Here is a 22670-nt window from a genome sequence, read left to right as displayed (position 1 = left end):
ACACGACACAGAGTAGGATTATTTACCAGCTTGGAATATCATTCTTTCACGTGGATATTGATGGATGCATTCCTGAACAAGGTAGTAGCCTGACATTGTTGCTATAAAATTAGTCTGTTTTACGTTCATTGTTTGCATTTTGTTTTAATTTATTTGTTGTAGCATTCAGCAGAGTCTAAATGACAGTAAACACACACTAGATCGCGCATAGGGTGTGTGAAATAGGATCCACATTGGCAGTCTATACAATGTTTGAATGTTGCTGTCATGTTAGAAATTTGCTATAAGTATAAGCATACCGTTTTTTCTTTTATTAATTAATCAAAGTCATACAAATATGACAATAAACTAATTAGGGTTATGAGACAAAATATAGAGACGTACAATGGCTTCGACTTTTTTCCATCCTAATATTTTTTACCATTTCTACCACTGGCAGATGATAAGCACTCAAAGAATTTCTTTTGTTTTCATAACACATTTGTAATGAAGTAAAAATGATTTCACCTTAGTTGATCTGTCTATAATTAAACTATCAATTACGCATACGGACTGCGCAGCAGAGATCACGAACCAGTCACGAATTCTGGGATATCATCCGGGTACTCACGGGAGAAAAACAATGACAAAAGTTTAAACTGCTCCTCATCAGTGCACCTTTAAACAAGCCTAACGTTGTAATTAAATGTGGTTGGTCTCATGACTCAGATTGCCATATACTAGACGAAACAGTTCAACCACAACTGAAATATGTAACCATGCCTGTAAAGTGTGTTGCTTGTGACATGACCAGGAGGGGTGACCATTGTTAGAGATGAACCCACTGTACCAGTAGCAGTAACATGGCCTGAGAGGAATACCTGTGTCTTCAGACAGCTATCATCAAGACGTCTCTCTGGAGCAAGGAGCCTATATAGAGAGTGTTGTTGATTATCCCTGTCTGGACATGAGGTCTCTGCAATAAATATCCATCCCTTGTTATAAAAGCCAGCTCCATTAGCACAACAAACACAGCTTCAATATTCACTGACCTGAGATGATCATGTTTATTTACAATGACTTTACATAACACTCAACACAAGAATAGCATGACACACTGTTGACACATGTCAATCACTCGCTAGACCATCCAACACTCTAATCGTAGACAGGGGGCATGGCCAACAACAGGCACACCCCCTATTCACATACTACGTTTCAGCAATGTGAGATCAGGATGGATGTCCAATACATCCACTTTGATAAGGGTGGACAGCAAGGAAAGGTAGTTTTAAATGTTATGAAAGAAAACCCCAAAAATAGACGTCTTAAATGGATTTGATGTTAAATAATCAAAGGTAAAAGGTATTAGAAATGTTTAATAAAGCTAGTTGCTATCTAAAAAACACCAATTACAATCACCCTTGAAAAAAAGCTAGTTGTAGCCTGGTAACTATGGTCACCAGGTTAGTGTACAAATATATCCATGAAATAAATTAAGGAATTCATTATCCATACCATAACACCAACATTAATTAACAAAATAGTAGATGCAATAACCTAAATAAGAATTAATTGGATTTTTGTCACTGTCTAGAAAAGCAAGCAGTGACCTATCAGATCTACTGAAAGGTGACATACAAGTACAGCTGAGTCCTGTTTGGAGGTACAGTATTTTATCTTTTTATTTTAAGGGATATCAGAAAAACCATTGTATCAGAAAACATGCTCTACTTGATAGACATTTCAAACTCCGGTTTGAACCTATTTTTGGCAATTAACTGATGCTTGTGTGGTGGTCTGAAACTCTATTTGCAACAATTCTGCAAAACATACACACTGTTTAAAGCATAAAACAACAATTATGCCTCAAAACATTAAAGAACCAAATGCTGCCTATAAAAAAGCCAACCATTTGCTCAGGGTCCTCTGGTAGGCTCAACCCCACAACATGCACTGAAAGTCTCACAGATACTGGAAAACACAATCTCTCATGGAAAATACGTTATTTTTTAAAATTCAAATGATGTCATTCAAACAGAATCTAATGGATCACTGAAAAACTTATTTCGAAATGACAGAATCTAATGGCTCACTGAAATACTTATTTCAAAAGTGTTATTTTCTGAATAAAATTGATATTTTATGCTTATCCTGACTCATGCTAATTGCTTATCTCCTCTTCCCTGGCGAAGGTGTTGAAACACCTGAAATCCCTTGAAGTTCGCTTCTAGAAAGAAGCGGACGTGAAATACACTCAAGCATGTGTAGCCTCCGTTTTCCTGCGCCCTAGGCCACGTGACCGGCCATGCTTGTTACTCTCTCCTTATTGCCCGACGTGGGTGGCTGGAGGCACCTGAGGGTCCCAATACAGCGACAAGTTCTTTCTTTAATTTGGTCTTTAAACTAAATTCTTCAGGGGATTTCAGGTGCCCCACTACTTTCGCCAGGGAAGAGGAGATAAGCAAATAGCATGAGTTAGGAAAAGGAAAAATTGACAATCTCCAAAATTAGTGTTTTTTAAACAGGGAATCCAAAATAACTTCTTTTACACAGAGAATCTGCCAGTTCATGCTTCATATTTTGTTTCTGAAATTTTCATGTTAAGAACCCGCAAATGATAATGTGTTTGAACTGTTTTAAAGTACAAAATCTCCTTGAAGGTATTAAGGTCTCCAGTAAAGTGCGTACTTTCTGCGAAATCCCATCAACCCTGTAATAAATAGACACCATGCCAGCTTCACAACAGGGGGCTTGAGATGACTGTAGCCAGTCTCCTATGGGGGAAACAGATCAGTCTGCAGTCATCCTACTGATACCCTTCCCACCGTGTTGTGGCAGGACCTTGGCCAGCAGTAGCTGCAAGCATCACCAAGCAAAATAGTGCTGGAACCATAAACAGGTACTTCATGTCCAATAAAAAAAACAAAAAAAAAAACAAAACAATAAAAAGCAAAACCATACAATGCCAGTAACAAAGATCTTATGAAGTCTTGTGACTTACTAGAACCATGGCAGACATGCTCACTGGTTTGCTTAACATCAGTGATTTCAGTAACATTTACCAGACCTGCTTCTACTGCTGTCCAGCCTATACAGTAATAAATAGTCCTTAAACTATAAACCCCATGTGAAAATTTGTTGATTCATCAATTTTGGCATCAAGTACCTGTGTGAGGTGGAATGGTTGAGATGCAACACTTCTCCAAAGCTACATAACATTATGATCAGATAACATCAAGATGTACAGCAAATCTTTACAATCACTGCAATTGATTCTCAAGTGGAACTAAATGATGCGGTTGTGTCTGAAGTGATGCTTCCATGTATGAGAAGCTACAACCTGACCAGCAAATATTTCATGAGTGATATAATACACAATAATGGACAAAAATCACATGAAGATTGAAAGCATGATAATAAACATAACACAGTGATAGGAACCAATCTCACCAACGTCACATGGAGGTATGAAAAATACTGAATGCTTCATATTCAACTTGAGGGAAGGACAAAATGCAAAGTTGATTTAAAAAATCTTTAAAAATTCTATAAAATGATTCAATGGAAGAGAACAATATTGGCAAATTTTGACAGGGTATGTCTATGAACACTTTGCAAGTCGATTGTGCAGGATGTTATGTACAATGTTAGACAATGTGAATTATACATAGCTGTACAGCTCGGTTGACGCCCACACAAACAGTTCTGTGGTAGGCCAACTCTTTACATCAAATGGTCGCAGTGACCTTATTTACACTGGATTCCATCTGTATACACAGACAAGGAAAACAAACTGTTTTGGTACAAAAAAAATCTCATCTACATTAACAGTACGTGATTGTAGGTCCGCAGTACTGACACATGCCTGGTAGACTGAGGACAAGACAAATCTTATCTTAAGGATAGTACTATGACTGTAAAATTATGAGTATCTACAATCAGATGGGTACTGCAAGAGACTGTCATTAACAGAGCATTATTTACAGTGACAGGCTTTCTCAAACAGAAGTACATAATAGGAAACATCAATATGTCATATCTGACAGCACAAACAAAAGTGTACAAGGTTGAATTTTCTCTTTGCTGGTATCCAGCAAATTGTTATTGCTTATGAACAGACTGAGATAGATAGTGCATGTTAGGCTCTGTCACTCAACCTACGACTTCACACACACACACACACACACACACACAGCACTTCCTATTCACAAAGATGTAAATACTTTCACTCCACTTAAATCTGAACAACACTGGACAGTGTTGTAGCCAGGCTTGAGTCTGTCGTGCACAAGATCAGCTCGGCTGAGGAGCGGGTATACTGCTCGCTCCCGGCTACATGAAACTTGTCCACGAAACAGCAGTATTAGATGGACAAGAACAGGAAATGTTCTAACAGTGTCACTGCAAACAGTTTATGATAACAGTGTCACTCCTGATTTTGAAGACAATGATGTCATAAACAGACTATGAAGACAGTGCAGTCACAGATATGTAGAAAGTCACCACAAATGGTGTTTGCAGACAGTGTCGTCACAAACTATGTACGAAGACAGTGTCGTCACAAACAGTGTATGTACTTAGGGTAAATCACAGTGTAATTAAACAAAGACACTGATGATCAAAGTACACATGTGGGTGCATGTGTACTACCAGTACATGTGTACACAGTTTCATACACCTGAATATATCATAAACATACCATGAAATACAACAATGATGTGACACAAGCACATCTCAATAAACTGTGCATGTTCCTTGAACACGAGCAACATAATGCATCATGAAATAACTTAAAGACTATGGATTCTTGCACAATATATACAAAAGACAATCTCCTCCTGCCTGCTTCAAGTTAAAGCTCCACTGCAAGCTGGATCATGAGGCTCTCATGGAACTGTTGATTCCATTCCACTAATGTTACCTATCATACCATCAAAGTATTTACACATCTTCTCAGTTCATTATGTCAAAATGGTCATTTGGCATAGTTCAGTAAGTAACAATTATGCACATTCTTTATTGTGCATATCATAAGATTCACTTTATTGTTCCAAGTATATACATAACCGGGGCATTTAAATGCCCTGTCTCCTATATTTGTTCCAATGCTGCAACCGTCAATGAAAATTGAACTTTAAGTGAACACAAGCATCTCTTTCGGAGCTAACTAGCAACTACGGCAATAAGAAAAAAAACAAAACTACTTTCTTAACACCAATACTACATTAAAATGTTATTAAAAAAATCTGTAGAATCAAAGTAATAAATCATACCATTCATATATCCATCTAAAATCTGCATTCCAAAGTATGGCAAATCAACAAGAAAGACACAGTTTATCTGAGAATATCACAAACACAAACTAGAAAAATATACTGTAATCCTGTTTAACAGATATGCTATGTATATGACTAGTAATATCCAGGGACGTATATAAAAACATGTTCGTATAGCCCAGGAGCAAACCTTGATGGTCTGTCCTTCCTCTTGCATATGTCGTAACGATCTACTGCTACTACGCCACTGTACAAGCAACAATGACAGATATATTAGTAACAAGATTGGTACATGCCTTTTTGAGGCCACTATATGCCTATGAACAGCTATAGTCAATCAAGCATAATTTCAAACATTACTTAAATCTCATTTGCTAAAAAGTTCATTCCATAGTTATTTCATTCTCATGTAACAGTCTTTCCATGTCAACAGTTTTAAGTAGAAAATCTCTATAAAGTCAGGATGGGCCATGGACTGTTAGAGAAGATGACAGCTAATTCATCCACTTGCGACATCCATGAGCTCCACAGTTGCAGGGTATTTTGTGTTGGTCATCTTCAAAGTCAAACTTGTAGTCATATGTCAGCTGAAAAGGAAAGGATTTAATCAAACTCAAGAACAGATGTGAAAACATTAGCTCAGGTGTTCAACACTCAAAAAGCTATCCTACTGTTTCACTTCTATTGGATGATAATACCTGATGATGTCTTATCCAAAGCACCTGAAAGTTTGTTTTACTGTTTACCAATTTGCTATCTGAGGTGAGGTGAGGTGAGGTGAGGTGAGGTGAGGTGGGGTGGGGTGGGGTGGGGTGGGGTGAGGTGGGGTGAGGTGAGGTGAAATGGGTTTTACCGTCACACTTAAGAATATTTTGTTCTTATGACATACATGTGTGTGTAGGAGTGGGTGCTTGTACTAGCTCAGATTTAGACTGGTCTAATAGTGCTAGCTCAATGAGATACCATGCTGCAGTTGAGCACAAATACCCTACTCAGACATATCAGACTGACTCCAAGCCGACCAGTCCTTGTTGTACCCATCAATGCCAAAACAGGGAATAACAAGTACCATATCTTAATGTCTTTTGGCATGATGAGAGACCTTCCTCTCTTCAGGAAGAAGCTCTGACCATCATAATACTGAGGTGTTCTTGTGTTCTGTGGAGCAGCTTGTTTTTCTGCTACAACAAAGTTATCCCTGCTTCTTGGATGTAGTCATAAACCTGAGTATGTTGCATGTGAAAAGTAATCATAATATTTCTTCATCACGTCCTTTCTGCAGTCATAAACCTGAGTATGTTGTATGTAGGGTTGAAACGGGTAATAATTGAAAATACTCGAATACTATTGATGAAGTACTCGTCTTCACGACTGCAAAGCATATGAGCATGGGTTGATGGAGTCTGCTAGAAAACATAGAAAATTAGAGCTCTGAAAAGCATTTTCCTGATGTTTTGAACACTACCTACGCCTTCGTTTCAATTATGATCTCTTGGCTATTAAGATGTGTTTTTTCAGAACTAATTATCCCATCTGACAACTCAAGTGTTCTTATGCTAGGTGTACATTATATCTGAAGCCCACTGAATATGAAATGGCAAATGGACTCGTCCTTTATTCCCGTTGTGATTTATTCTCAAACTGATAAGTAATTGAATGATCTACTGGAATGCATTAATGACACATGTGTAAATACTGTTCCAAACTTTAATGTACTGATGGCAAGCATCTAACTTGAAGAGAAACCATAATTTTTTTATCGCAAATTTTCGCTTGTCATCAGTTAGCTTGAATTAAGACCAAACGTTGGTGCATGACTGCTCTGCCATGTTGGTGCCAACACAACTACACAACTAAACATGGAGTGAGAGGGGAGATAACACTCTTTGGAAAAGTACTTGAGTAGATACTCAAGATACTGGGTATCTGTTTCAGCCCTAGTTGTATGTGACAGTAATGTTTATATTTCTTTTACAACAAATTGCTTTTAACAGCCTCATGGATTGTTTATCCTAACCATGCAAAGTAGCAGGTGCCCCTTACCTCCTCGCCCTTGGCAAGGCGACGGCTGGTAATGATGATGATCTTGCTCTCTTTTTCAAAGGGAACAACCTCAGCCACACAGTTGGGGGCACAGGAATGGTTGATGTATCTGGCGGGACCACCAGCCATGGTGGCGTCAATGACAATGTCACAGTCAATGCGGAACATGTACACACCACGGTTCTGGAAAATGGACGGACACATGTAAGAACAAGAAATTTTCTGAATAAAACTGATATTTAATACTTATCCAGATTCATGCTTATTTGCCTGTCTCCCTCTTCTATTCGAAGTTTTAGTGTAGACTTGAAATCCCTTGAAGTTCCTTTCTTCAAAAGAGGACATAAAATCACACTCACCCACAAGTAACCTCCCTTTCCTCCATGCCTTGGCATCAATATAGGTCACATGACGAGCCATATTTGTCATTCTCTACATAATTGTCATAGACCAAACACAAGGATTTGTAGGGAAATCCAAGTGACGCAAAGGGGAGATTGAGAGAGTTGACCTCATGAGTTAGGATAAGTATAAAACATCATATTTTAAACAGAAAATTACATATGTTTCCTTATCCTAACTCATGCTGATTTGCCTGTAGTGTGGTGGGTCATGCCACTTCCTGGACACTTCAAGCAAAACTATGATGGCACTGTAATTTTCTTTTTCCAAATTCCGACCGGTATCTCTGGGAGAGCCACATTGTCTATTTCCTCTCACATCCACATGTGGTTTTGTAACTAGCATTTTGTTACAAGGAAAACTATATATATCTCTTCTCTTATTGCTAAATTTGTTCATCTGCCAAGTTCCAACCCATGCAACCCATTATTTAACAGGATTTATCATCACTCATGTTCATCTGTCTTGACTGGACTCTTTTGCACTTCAAGCTTCATTATTGGATTTCCGAGTTCTTGAATGAGTATGGGAAACCACATTCTGCCTGGTCAGTAAGGCGCGATCGAAGTCAGTTGTAGCGTTGTTTGTTTGATTTTTGCTAGTAATTAGTATTTCTGCAATGACATGAAATGCTTCTCTGTGCAGCAGTTCGAGATGGTTGTCTTGGCCGAGAGAGAGCATCTGCAAGAATGTTCTTCACTCCTGGAATGAATATGACATGCTTATATATGTAAATGTTTAACTTGTCAACTGTGTTCGAAGGTTGAAAAGTCAGTTGAAGCAGATTTAAGAATCTTGTTGATCCTTGTTTGTTTATGTTCCACTGTGGACTTGTCCTTGTGGACCATGACTACTGCGTTTAACACTTCCGACAAATGTATTGCATTGATTACTGCCTTTATATCCAAATGGTTCAATGGTTTGTGCAATGGACAATCCTGATTTAACCATGTCCCTGTTGCCACATTGTTGTCTAACTGAGCATCCCATCCTTGAAGGGACATGAAGGTGAGTGTCGCAGTCCGGCTCTGATAAATAAGTTCCTGCCCTGACATTTGATTCCAAAGTCTACCAGAGGAGATGAGGTTTCAGATTCTTTGGTATCTGCATTGGGTTCACGTTGGTCAAATGTAGATTCACAAACCATTGAAGTGACTGTAAATGTAACCTCCCCATGCATGTCATGTCCTGGGCTGAGGTTAGCAGTCTTAGAAGGCATTGCCAGTCTCGGAGTTTCAATGGAGAGAGTAGCTTTTGAGATATTCTAGCTGAAATCTTCCTCCACTAATCGGTGGTGTGATAAACCGTATCCCCAGAAAATGTAGATCTTGTTTCAGTTGTAATTTACTATAGGCATTGTTACCCGCGTGAACAACCAAGGGGCCAAAGAAATTCCAAATGGTAGGATATTCCACTGAAAAAGGCAACCCTTGAATAGGAATCTTTGCTATTTCCTTGACTGTGGATGTATATGAACATGCAGATATGCGTCCTGGAGGTCTATACTGGCCATGTAATCATGAGGACGAACTAGGTTCCAGACTTGTGAAAGGTGAATTCTTGTAGATGTTGATAACTATATGCCATGAGCTGTCGCCCAAGTAAAGACTATTTATAGGCAAAGGCTTCCTACATCTGCGTGAAGATTGATCCCTCGTTGAGCAATTATCCTGTGGTAAAGGGTACCTGTGTGCAAGTGTGCATGTATCCAAATCAGAAGGTGAAGATGACACATAACGTTGTCGTTGATGAAAAATGATCTGCGAGGACAATCCTTTCTACTATGATGTTGAAAGCAGTGTATGAAACTCCTAAAAATACCAGGAAGCCCACAGGACTGATGACTGAAAGATGTTGCTGGACCTGTCAACATGTAACCAGCCCTGTATCAAAAGTAGGAAACTTAAGTAAGGTGTTAAAATAATCTTATCAAGGAATTACTTTTTGTGAGGTAAACTTAAATATATGCAAAAGCAAATTTCACAAAGCATAGCTTCATGGTCCCTGTTGATTCATTTAGTGTCACTGCCATGTGAATGAGACATGTGAATGAGACAAACAGGCAAAATCAGAATGGTCAGTATCTTTGGCAAGAATGGTCTCTACATGTTATTCATGCAATTAGCAGAGGGGATTTGTAACTCTCCTTGTGAAAAGTAAAAATGCGCAACAACAAATTTAACAGAAACGACTTGGTCACTGAAAGCATTCTTTATACCAATTACGTTTAGTGTTAAAGTGAGTGAGTGAGTGAGTTTAGTTATACGCCGCACTCAGCAGTATTCCAGCTATATGGCGGCGGTCTGTAAATATTCGAGTCTGGACCAGACAATCCAGTGATCAACAACATGAGCATCGATCTGCGCAATTGGGAACTGATGACACATGTCAACCAAGTCAGCAAGTCTGACCACCCGATCCCGTTAGTCGCCTCTTACGACAAGCTTAGTCGCCTTTTATGGCAAGCATGGGTTGCTGAAGGCCTATTCTACCCCGGGACCTTCACGGGTGTTTAGTGTTAGATAAAAGGGTAGGTTGATCTGTGGAGGGTATGGTTTGATTGATCATGAACTATACATACAGACGTCATCCATCTCCCACAATTGTGAACTATTTTCAAAATATCACCAGCAGTTTGAGACATGACAAAATATATAAGCATGGAAAATGTATTGGTGCACATGGTCAGCTACAAAATAAAGTTGTAAGCCCACCATGTGACTAGCGAGCAGTGTGACGCCAAGCAGACACTACTTCATACACTGCTGAAAGTTGTTAGAATCTCCTCCTTGGAGAATTACTGTTGAGCTGACACTCACAAATGTATCCAGACTCCATGACGCTGAGGTTAGTGAAGGGATAATCTATGAGAACGTAAATGTTCATGCATGTTCTCTTCAACATTTAACTGGGTTTGAGAGTAAGATGTGTCTTCCTGCATGAAGACATTCATCACAGGTGCCTTCATGGCAGCTCTCTTCCACAAAGCGTCGATCCAATTACGACATCACGCATTGCATGAACTGTTCCATGAAGAGCCCAGGATCAAATTCCTTCGTGTTGACCTTCGTGAAGACCTTTGTGAAGGACAGTATTCTCAGAAGAATGTAGGTATGCTGTATTCCTTCATCAAAGATGTCTGCGCCAAAGGTAAATAATCAGTTGTTTTATGTTGTGGTTTGTGTTGTGCAGTAGCAGTCCTCGACTACCTGGCATGTTTCGATCTGTTGATGGTAGGTATTTCTGTGACGAAGACATTTTAGATCACTTTCTCTGTGATACAGATGATTCCCTCGACGTAAATCTCTTCTTAGTCAGTGCAACGTGCATCATCAAATCAGAGTCATACTCCTGAGATACGGCCGACATCTCACTAGTTTTCCAAACATCAGTTGTAGCAATCATTTGCCTTACCTGATTTGAATGGTGGATACCATCTTATCTTGTTCATTTAAAAATAGCCAACAAAAGTTTATTAAATTCTTCCGACGATATTTGTCGACAAAGATCATAGCAGACATTAGAAGGACAGACAACAGTGTAAGAGAGACATAATTGGTGTGGATCGGACACTGACAACCAGCATCTACAACTCAAACAAAATATGAATCATGCAAACAAGTTGCAAACATGTATTAAAATATGTAATTCATACACAAAATTTTATCATCATACAATTAAATATACAGACCAAAAACCATATACAGCAAAATTTGGATTTAGGACCGAAATAAACAAGAGAAATGTGCTGTATAGAGACCCTAACTCGCCCCACAACTTTCCTGTTGGGCGAAGGAGAGAGTGACAAATATGGCTGGTCATGTGACCTATATTGGCACCAAGCTATGGGGACAAGGGAGGGTACTCATGGGTGAGTATGAGTATGATTTTATGTCCTCTTTTGAAGAAGGGACCAAGGAAGGATTTCAAGTTTCCACTAAACCTTTGAATAGAAGAGGGAGAAAGCAAATAAGCAAGAGCCAGGATAAGGAAAAGTCTGATAATTTTCTTCAAGAACATATCTCATCTCAGTTAAGTCAAGAATCAAAATATTTATTTGACAGACACGTTCTATTTTATCAAGACTATTTTTTTGCATCTCTTGCATTCAAGAAGCATCATAGCTTATTATGAGTCAAGTGTTAAAAGAGCTTTCAACTTGAAAGGTTCACATCAGGCTTACAGGAAGCCACATGCTATCTCCCTTTCCTTTGCCTAGACCAAAAACGGAATGACAACACTGGATTTGACCAGAGAGGGGTCATAATAGTTTGTGTCTGGATGAACTATTTTCTCCTATAACTGAACATGTAAAAGGGTGAGAGCAACTCCTCCAGCTATTGTTCAAACAATTTGATTAATAGAGATGATGATGATGGCAATGCAATGTTAATGTCAAATGGACTGACAACTTGCCTGTCAGTCAGGTAAGCTAACACTTCACTTGTTTGTCGGAAAGGTTTCGTTTTTCTGCTGTAACACCTACCTGATCTTCATACACCTTTTCACGGCGGTTGGCAACCTCGTTCCGAATGAGGTCCCCAATGTATTCAATCACCATCGTGTGCTTCTCAAGGTCTCGAGCAGCAAACAGGCCCAAACCCTAGAAACAGGTGAGAGAGGGAAAGAGTAGTAACAGAATTAAATCCCAATACCCATTCTGTGATATTCCAGAAACATCAGTTCAAGAACACAGACTGTAATCATCATTGGAATAACGTACTCCAACTATCTGTGGGCTACGTCCACATGAGCATCAGAAGATGAAACTAAGTCCGAAACATGTCCATGGAACAGAGAAAATAATAAATCACAAAAACCTGTAAATAGCCCAAAAAAAAACAATTTGGGGTCTGCCACACATATGTACCAGTTTTACTGACAGATATTAATAAGTTACTGAGTTGTGCTCCGGAAATGAAACACACCTCTCACGTTTGAGACTAAGTCTGAAACATTTCCATGAAAACCAAAAAAATTATAAATCACACAAACCTTTAAAAAATAAAAAGGCACCACTTTGGGGTCTGCCACACATATCTGCCAAGTTTTACTGACAGATATTTTGAGTTCTGCTTTGGAAACGAAACACAACTCAGACTAGGTCCGAAATGTTTCCATGGAAACCGAGCAAATAATAAATCACAAGATCCTGTACATAGCAAAAGAAACCACTGTCTGTCACACATAGCCAAGTTTTACCAAGAGATATTGAGAAGTTTTTGAGTTCTGCTCCGAAAAGTATTAAAGTCAACAGAAGAGTTTGAAAGTAACAATTCACAGACTGCCCCTTGGTGTCAAAAATGTCTGAACCACGATGTCTAGTAACCTTGAAAAGACGTAAGTTCAAACTGTGTGTGTGCGCGTGCATACTTGAGTGTGTTTTCGCTGTGTGTCTGCATGACATGGGAAGAAAGTCAGCAGGAAAATAGAACCCAAGTCAAGCCAGGATTTGAACTCAAGGGACATAACTCTGGCTGACTGGGCAAGCCCCACACAGAATCATCTGTCAGCAGACCTGTCGAACATTTGATGTCCCTACTTCCTGTACCTGTCCATTGTACAAGTCATATAATTACCTGAATTCCTGATCTGGCAAGGAAGACGTTTGTCTTCCATTCTGTCTTCAGTCGGCGATACTGCTGAGACTTGGAGTGTACAAACTGCTTCATATAGGGGGAGTTGACATCTCCAGTCACGCCTGTCACAGTCGTTGGGAGGGACCGGGAGTTGCTGGACTGGAGGGTGTGAGGGCGTCTAAAACCATGAACAATCAACCTATAGTTGGGTTTTACACTAAAGATTGGTATTTCAGTCTTATTATGCAATGTCAGTATTCTGGGTAGGAAGACTGTAAGGAAGTAGAGTCAAGGATCAATACCATTCATGGAGAAGAGAGTTGCTATGAAGAATCTTACCTGGGGTCAGAATTGTACATGATACAAGTTTTAACTCTGTACGGCAGTTCTTACCAGCTACATTGCAGTCTGTAGAGGTGACAAGCAACACAACAGTGGAACAATGATGACAAAGAAGTAGCCTTTATACTGAGTTATCCAACAAGTGCTGACATGCATCATCAGCCATTTCTGGCAGATTTACAATATGGAGATTGTTGGCCATAATTTGACTGGCTGTACATTAGATACAGCAGATGTTTCATCCCCTACCGTTTGAAGTGTGTTCTGAGCTTGGGTTCGGTCCTGGCACATCCGGTTGGGTTGATGGCCAGAGGCATTTCAATGAGAGGTGAGCGGCCATAACGAAAACAATAGTTGCCAAGGAGATCTGTTCCCGGCAACTGAAATGAGCAAACAAACATAAGAACACAGGAATCAGCGTGGAAAGAGGTAAAGTACAGTACTGCAGTATTATAATAACAGTTGACACTAACACAATCACAAACTATCATCCATTTGCATGCTGTAACAGAGCGTAACATTCTGATTGATATTTGATGTACATGAGATGACGATTTATGATATTACAGTCAGTGAGTGAGTATGTTTAGTTTTAAGCCGCACTCAGCAATATCCCAGCTATATGGCGGCGGTCTGTAAATAATCGAGTCTGGACCAGACAATCCAGTGATCAACAACATGACCATCGATATATTACAGTTACACTATGACAGATGGTAAGACTTCAGAACATGGTCACTCTAACCTGTGGCCGGTAGTGTCAGTGAACTCATGTAAACCAACACACAATCACCTTCCATGACTAGTTGTAATGTGGACTTATTACTCCTTGCATGGCTCATAAGGTTCTCAATGACCAGGGATTCTAACAAAGGTGCATGTTCTAAAGGTTCAGAAACAACTGTTAGAGCGTCCTATGTCCCTTTTATTCATGTGACACCAGTGGCTTGATACTCACAGATTCAAGCACTTTAAGTATGTTGGGCTCGGTGAGGCCAAACAGCTCCTCGCCGGTGAGGAAGTTAGAGAACATCTTGACAAGGTCAGCCCCTCGACGGATTTCTTCCAGCGGTTTGAGAATGTGCATCCATGCATCTGCAATGTAAACAAAAGAAATGCATCAATACTACAAAACAGAGCACAATAAGGCAACTTGTAGCAAACAAGAAAAGTTTGGCACACCCACTGCTTGTAAATATTAGCAAAGCACTGAAAGTAGGTTATCATGTCAGCATTACAATGCTGTTGTAATCTCATGCAATGCACACCTTTGGGAGAGCTCTCCTTGAAGAGAGTATCTGAGAAGCCCTCCTCCTCTATCTTGATGGTGAACTCAGGGCAGCCATCGTTGTCGGAGATGCTGCAAGTGTAGCGACATCGCTTGTACAACTGTCGCATGCTCCAGTAGAAGCGACTTGTGCGGAAGCCAACCTGTAAGTGTCATCAACATGCACAACTTTAACATCAACTGTACTGAAGTCAGAGACAGAACTTTATCATTACATGGCAATATCTACTGCATGGGCAATATGTGACCATATGACATGGGAAATATTTTATAGCATTACACAGCAACAATACGCATGACAGCGTGAGAGCATGCGAGCTTGGTTGTTTCACACTGCATTATTAGCAATATTCCAGCGATATAAATGCTTGGGACACCAGAAATGGGCTTCACACATTGTACCCAAGTGAGGAATGAAAGCCAGGTCTTCAGTCCAACAGACCGATAGGCTAACAGTTTGTTGAGGACATGACACAGAAAACGCCATAGAGGAGTCTTTCTTGTGAAGGACATGTAATCAACAGACAGAAGACATGTGATTCAGAGAAGTATCTCTACTTACAGGGTAGATATAATCCTTGGTATGGAACCTGCCTGTCTGGATCTGGTGGGGCAGGAGCTGGCCGATACTGTGTAGCGTCAGCGAGCCAACCCTGAGTGTGTGGCTTCCTTCATCTTGATGGATCATGCTGCAAATACAGGGCATTGCAACATCTGAGTGAGTACATGAAATATGTGAGGGAAGACATACAAATGACCTAAAATGAGGTCAATATCATTAGAAACACAGTGCATGCCCTGGTTCTCTGGAAAGAAATTATATAGGGGAATGTAATGAAATTCACATAGGGACACAGTGTCCACATGTTGATGCATTTCATATAGCATGAGAACAAAAGGCTTTCTTTCAGCATCAGAAATTAACAGTAGTCCTTAGTAAACTGCACAAAAGAGCAGTTAGCTCACTTCTAAAAGTCTCTATATTATATCATAATAAGGACGAATCCGGCTACAAATGTTAGGTCTATCTCAGAAATCATAGTCACTTTCCAAACAAGCATGACATGTGCACATGTCGAAGGACTATTTCTTCTGCTTGAAAGCAAAGTGTGTTAGCTGACCTAGCAACCTGCTTGTCCTCGTCCCGGTTGATGTAGACTCGGCGATGGACCACAAGGGTCTCTAGCTCATTCTCCACAGGAGACTTGGGGGCATGAACAGGGCACAGCAAAGTCTGTAAATAAAGACATAGTGTCCACATGTAGATACCACAGACAGCAGTTAACAAGCAGAGTAATATGCAATTCCTTATCAGTTTCACTGGTTGAAAGTGTTTCATAATACCTAGGCAAATACACTACTTTCTATGGCGAGGCATAAAGCTTGAGACAACAGCCAGTAAAAAATCACTATCACTGTTTCATTATATACTCTTCACAAAAAAAAGTAGGGGATCTTCATATTTTTTTTATTTACGATTTAAAATATTAAGGAGATTTATCGGAGTCAATCAATGTTAATATGATATTATTGGCTGTTTTGAGATTTGCACTTCCTTACAACCATAGTTATTTGGAATGTAGTCACTTTTGAAAGATGATTGGTGTATGGCATGTAATTTGCATGTGTATGATTTTCATTTTAAAACAAACGACTTGAAACAAACACCAACAAATGTGTGATGCAAGATGAGTGTCAAAATTAATGTTCTAAGAGATTTGTCAACTTTCTTGAAAAAACGTCTATCACGAATGGGACCCCATGCACGTGTGCGGGGATACTGCATTTAGCACATGCACATCATGCGTTGTGTTTACGGGTAATAAAGGGAAATGGTGGTGCGTTCATAAGATGTCTGTCCTTGAAACGTTCGTTAACATTTACACTTCCTATCCAATTTGAAAGTTCATCATCCCCTACTTTTTGAGGAGTATATTAGTTATAGAAAACACAGCAGAAGAATATAACTCATAACTACTTACACACTAGCCTAGCGCCACAAGGAGCATGAGTGAACAAAGCTAGAGTCATTTCCTAGCTAAATCCTCTCAGCTTGACAAGTCTGAATCAGGCAAACCAGTAACGGAAAGGACACTTTAAAGTGGCTGTTGATACCCAGTCAGACCATCCTGCTGTGGTATCTCCACCTTTATCTTGTAACTAATTGACTGCCAGTCACACTCAAGAACTACTTGCTTCTAGCAGTTGAGTACATACCTTATCCTGGAAGAACATGCAGGACACCTTCTTGGCACATGGCAGATGATACGTGTGTGTACACCGGATCTTGAAGCAGCTCAGCGTGGCACCCAGCCTCCCACATACAATACACTCAAGGGACACGCCACGCTTGAAGGCCACATCCACATTCATCAGAGCTCCATTCAGGGTCTCGTAGACCTCATAGGACCACAGGGCACAGTTCAGATGGACCCATTTATCAACATCCAAGTTGAGAAGTCTGTAAGGAAAGAAAGGTATTTAATTTACATTACATACGAGGACTGAATGCCCCTTTCACCACACGAGTGAGTTTAGTTTCATGCCACACTCCGCAATATATCAGCTATATGGTGGTGGTCTGTAAATAATCGAGTCTGGACCTGACAATCCAGTAATCAACAGCATGAGCATCTATCTGCACAACTGGGAACCGATGACATGTGTCAACCAAGACAGCGAGTCTGACCACCCGATCCCGATTGTCGCCTTTTACGGTAAGCATAGTTGCCTTTTATGGCAAGCATGGGTTTTTGAAAACCTATTCTACCAAGGACCTTCAAGGGTCCCTTACACCACACATGGTCCATGACAGATACACAGATCTGAAGAGCCCAACCATGGGTCTAGATTAAGGCCAGACACTGCACCTCAAATATGACAAAATGCTTATGAAGTATTTCTTAGGTTTAATTAGTTTCAACTTAGAGGTATACATGTTAACAATTGATAAAGAGTCTTTTCCAGGTGATGATGCCACTGGTTGCCATGGAAACGTCCAAGATGGCCGCCGAAAGCCTGAAAAATGATGAAACTTAATGAAAGTTTTTCTCTAAAACTAATAAAGATATCTAAACAATTTCAACTTTACATCATAGCTTTGGGTGTGTAGGGTGCAATGACAGAGAGAAAATATTTAAAAAAGACTGCTATGTTATTTAAAATTTTGTTTTAAAAACATCACTTTTTGGAGTTGATTTTTCACTCATATTTTATTTTTTAAAAAGAAATCGGGGAAGAAAATTTAAAAAGTCTCTCTGTTATTGCATAAAGTAATCAACTGCCTATATGTACACAAAATTTCATTCAAATTGGGTGATTAACAACCGAGAACTATGTGCACTAAGATCGCTAATAACGTATATGGAGAAAATGAGGAAATAAGTTTGGTCATGGTTTTTTCTACTTTGACACCAGACAAACATTCAAAATCTCACTTTACTGAAGGGATGTATTCCAAATACGTGAAACAATTCATATACAAAAAAAAATAAAATAAAAAAAATTAAAATCCAGTTCACATTACAACAATTACTTAGTTGCCTCAACACAAACTCGGTCCCTTCGCACCCATTGGTATGATCGATCAGTTTGACATACATTGTCACAGAAATGAGATCGAAGGTTTTCAAAAGATTTAAATTTTGAAAGTTTTATACGTGAATATCCATTCTTACCTTTAAAGGCTCCTGTGGAATATTTTCCTCAAAGGCGTGGTCCCTACATGTTTCCAATGCATCGAAAATGTCAAAGCTGTCAGAATATAACACAAGCTTGATCGCGCTGTCAACACTTGTCGCACCACTGACACTGTATTTGAAGCATGTCTGCAGCAAGTGCGCCTCGTATTCTTCATGTAGCCGTGCTTTGACTTTGTTAATCTCATTTTTACAGAATACAACAACCGTTAGTCAAGAATATCTCAAATACGTTTCTCGGTCAATATTTTCGCTAAGCAGACGCCATTTTGAATGCTACCGGGAAAGGGCGAAGTTTTGTTGATTTGCCGAATGGTGCATTGTGGGATATGTTTTGCCATATAAGGAAGTAACGAAGATTGCCGAATGGTGCATTGTGGGACATTTCGCCTTGCCGAATGCTGCACTGTGGGATACTTTGCCTTATAAGGATGTTTTCGTACAGAATACCTATCGCGGGAAAGTGAAGATATCCGCACGTGGAATGTCTATTTTTAGAATGTTTTTGACCAGCAACATGGCGGAAACGATCAGCTTTCTAGCGATGTATAACATGAATGGGTTCGTTTACGCTAGAGGGGCGTGGTTACGGGTGAAAGATCAGTGTTTTCAGAGTTTGATTACACACATATTTAACTATTTCCACAGATATGACGATGTTTTTAGGGGTTTATATCAAATTTAAAGACATTATATCGAAAACAGCATGTTGTATCGCGAAGTACATGTGTTGAATAAATGAAAAATATCAAAATCTCGATTTTGATAGATTGAAGCAAAAATGTCAATTTAAGGTGCCGTGTCTGGCCTTAAGACAGGAGTATGTTACCTAGAGGAGACGTCAGTATCTCCATCACCAGACTGCTGACAGAAGGAACAGTTCCTCTTGTCCTCCTTGTTCTGTTTACCGAAGTGCACCACCATATCCATTCGGCTCCAGATCTGCAACACACAGCATCACATTGCAGACAAACACCATACATAGGTGTCAGTATAGGTAGCATCTTGAGCTTGAATGGCATTTGGAAGCTATTCACAGAGAGGTAGAAACATATGGATGTCAACTTATTATAAGGGTATTATAAGGAACACAACCTTTCAGAGTGCATTCCACTCCAGTATCATGGAACATCTTGATTAGTAGCTCAAAACTATTTCCACCCCATGGACTGAAGCAGACAGTTCCTGCTGCAGCTGTAACAACTTCTATTCAAACAGCCTGACATAAATACTTACAGGCCTTTGGAGTAGGTATTTTATGATGTGATCGAATGATGGAAATTCATCTAAATGTGTAAATATTTTAACAATAATTCTTGCCTAAACAAAATCATGGAATATCAACTTTATGGATGAATTTAGTTTATATGCATGTTTTTTTGCTTGTTAGTTTTACGCTGTTGGCAAAATTCCTGCTACATGATGAGAGTGTACACAATCAAGTAGGGACCAGATGCGCTGCCAAAATGATACTTCACATGCAGGTATGCAGTATCCACCTTGTACCAACTGACATCTCTGACATATTACATTTTAATTGCCAACCCAATCTGTCCAAAGAATCAATGTCTAGAGGTTTCAGGGATGGAATAGGGTTTAAAACAATATTCCAGCAACATCATGGCAAGGGACATAAAATAACAATGCTAATATGCATTTATATTGCGCCAAACTCCATTCATGGGGTGAATGCTTACAGCGCTAACAGTCAAAGCAAGCATATTATTACTCTGGATAACCCAAGCTGTTAAGCGCTAGAAGGTTCTAATCACATAATTTATCCGACCGGGTACCCATTTTCTGCTGGGTGAACAGAGGCACTTTTGAACAAACATACTTGCCTAAGGTGAGATCACGCATGTCATGTGCTTCGTTGTGGGGCAGCACCGAATTCCTTGAAACTCTCAGGAGTCAAGGTACCAGTCACCCATTCGAGCACATGTGTCTGTGCACATCATTGCTTAACTAAATCTGTTTGTGACCTGAGATCATGTACAGGACCACATGCCACCATATCAGAAATAGGCTTAACACACTGTGCTTATGCAAAGGATCAAAACCCAACCTTAAGTGTGATGAGGTATGGTATTGAGGTGAAACAGGGTTTAATGCTGCGCTTAGGAATATTTTGCTCATATGACGATGTCCATGCATGTGCATGTGTGGCTTGTACGACCCCAGACTTAAGCTGATTTCATAGAGACAGATATACCATGCTGCAGCTAAGCATTAACACCCCACAGTATACAGACTCAAGCAAACTAGTCCTTTTTTCACCCATCAATGTAGAGGCAGGGAAAAAACAAGCACCTTATTTAATGTTTTTTGCTACTGCAAGCCGGGGTGGGTGCTCTAACTACAACACGTAGGCTGTTGGGCATGAGAAAATGCTTTAACCACAAGGCTGCCACAATGTCCCATTTGGTTTGAAGTATTCTACACTCTCTTTTGCATGAACTGATTAAGTGAGCGAGTTTAGTCTTATGCCGGCTTTAGCAATATTCCAGAAATATCAAGGTGAAAGACACCATTAATGGGCTTCACACATTGTACACATAAGGAGAATTGAACCCTGGTCTTCGCATGATGAGCGAATGCTTCATCCACCAGGTTCCCAAACCAGCCCTTATGCATGAAGCAATTTCCAATGGATTTTACCTGATCCAGCTCTTTGGCAGGCGTTGTTGGGTACTGCCCAAGGCTGTCCTGCATCTTGGGATCCCAGCGCTGCCAACGGATGTCCTTCCACTTCTTCACAAGGGGCTGCAACACACAAACCCAACATCATTAAATACACATTACAGTAAAGCTGTGTGTCTTATTGAAGGTTATCATCAAGAAATGGGCTAATACTGCCTGTATTTCAGTCCATTCAAAGCAGACATCACTACTTATGTAAAAGCACGAACATTTATTTCTAAAACCAGTTCATCACAAAGTATTTAAATAAAAATGCTGAGTACATGGAATAAACATGATAAGAAATACGAGTTAAAATATTTCTTTAAATATGATGGTTAGCATCTAACATATAAAGATTTGGTTGTTGGGATGACACTAGGAATTAACATGTACAGAACAATCATGTTGATAGTGCAGTAGTTATATGTGTGTTTTCACGGTGTTTCTGTAGGACTGATCACCAGCTGTGACCATGTAGCCACAACCTGGTCAGTTCAGCTTTGTGTCTCTTTCTACATTTACATACACTATTAGCAGGTTATTACTGAAGAATAAAACTATACTGTCACAAGTTGAATAGAATACACTCTTGCAGCAAAAAAAAAAAACAAAACAAAAAAACAAAACAAGAAAAGTAAGTTTCAGGGATGAACAGAGTACTGGTTACCTTGACTGGCTGCATCTGTGGCAGCTGAATGTCTGACGCAGTGCTGCTGCTGCGACGGTGTTTCTTCCCAGGCTTTTCCTCTTTCTTCACCGGTGGACTCGGCAACGCAGGCGATGGCATAGGTGACTTGGACACGGTGGATGAAGAGAGTGGGGTGGTGGGTGTGGCAGGCTGGTCCCTTGACGACTGTGGGGTGATGGGTGGGGTGGTGGAGATGGAGAGAGCTGAAGTGACAGGGACGTGGCGGGGAGATGTGGATGGGGTACATCCACTCTTGTGCTCCACCAGGTTTCCAGCTTCGGTCTCATGAGCTTGCGGCATCTGGTGCGTGATGGTGAACTGCATGTAACAGTTCATGCTGCAGAATGTCACCTCTTCATCCTCAGAGTCCTGAAACACAACTGTACTTCTTACAACTTGGGATCAAATCAGTTTGGTGTAGAAGTGAGCGAGTTGTGATTTACGCCGCCGCATTTAGCAATATACCAGCAATATCACGGTCGGCGATACCAGAAATGGGCTCTAAATGTTGCTTTTCTACCTCATCTCCCCTTTTGGGAACTAGCATCACAAAGTGTCTGGTTAGTGTTGGAGTAGCGCCTGATTTGATACAGGTCTTATGACATTTACCACGCCGGTGAAACCCAAAGGCATAGGTATGGAGATGACATGCCTAGCAACATAATCTTAGCATATGGAACACATGGACGC

General features: G+C 40.0%; 1 protein-coding gene and 1 long non-coding RNA gene across 2 annotated transcripts in view; both read right to left on the bottom strand.

Annotated features, from left to right (window-relative positions):
* Positions 1-1015: 1015 nt before the first annotated feature.
* Positions 1016-22670, bottom strand: part of LOC137298296 (histone-lysine N-methyltransferase 2C-like) — a 94949-nt gene continuing 73294 nt past the window's right edge. Inside the window, exons 66-78 of the mRNA XM_067830489.1 lie at positions 21960-22349; positions 21269-21373; positions 19440-19552; positions 17130-17373; positions 16034-16146; positions 15475-15601; positions 14893-15055; positions 14583-14719; positions 13874-14004; positions 13283-13460; positions 12190-12306; positions 7302-7484; positions 1016-5845 (exon numbers count right to left, since the gene is read on the bottom strand). Of these exons, the coding sequence (XP_067686590.1) occupies positions 5753-5845; positions 7302-7484; positions 12190-12306; positions 13283-13460; positions 13874-14004; positions 14583-14719; positions 14893-15055; positions 15475-15601; positions 16034-16146; positions 17130-17373; positions 19440-19552; positions 21269-21373; positions 21960-22349 (2094 nt within the window). The 3' untranslated portion in view covers positions 1016-5752. The remainder of the gene's footprint in view (positions 5846-7301; positions 7485-12189; positions 12307-13282; positions 13461-13873; positions 14005-14582; positions 14720-14892; positions 15056-15474; positions 15602-16033; positions 16147-17129; positions 17374-19439; positions 19553-21268; positions 21374-21959; positions 22350-22670) is intronic.
* LOC137298301 (uncharacterized) lies at positions 17812-18854 on the bottom strand. The gene is made up of 2 exons (XR_010957737.1): positions 18590-18854; positions 17812-17930 (listed from the first exon to the last, which is right to left on the bottom strand). It is a non-coding gene; the product is annotated as an uncharacterized lncRNA (long non-coding RNA).

Source organism: Haliotis asinina, chromosome 10 (assembly GCF_037392515.1).
Source record: "Haliotis asinina isolate JCU_RB_2024 chromosome 10, JCU_Hal_asi_v2, whole genome shotgun sequence".
Lineage (NCBI taxonomy): Eukaryota > Metazoa > Mollusca > Gastropoda > Lepetellida > Haliotidae > Haliotis > Haliotis asinina.
The sequence above is the reverse complement of the archived record's forward strand: the minus strand, read 5'-3'. Positions and strand labels throughout refer to the sequence as shown.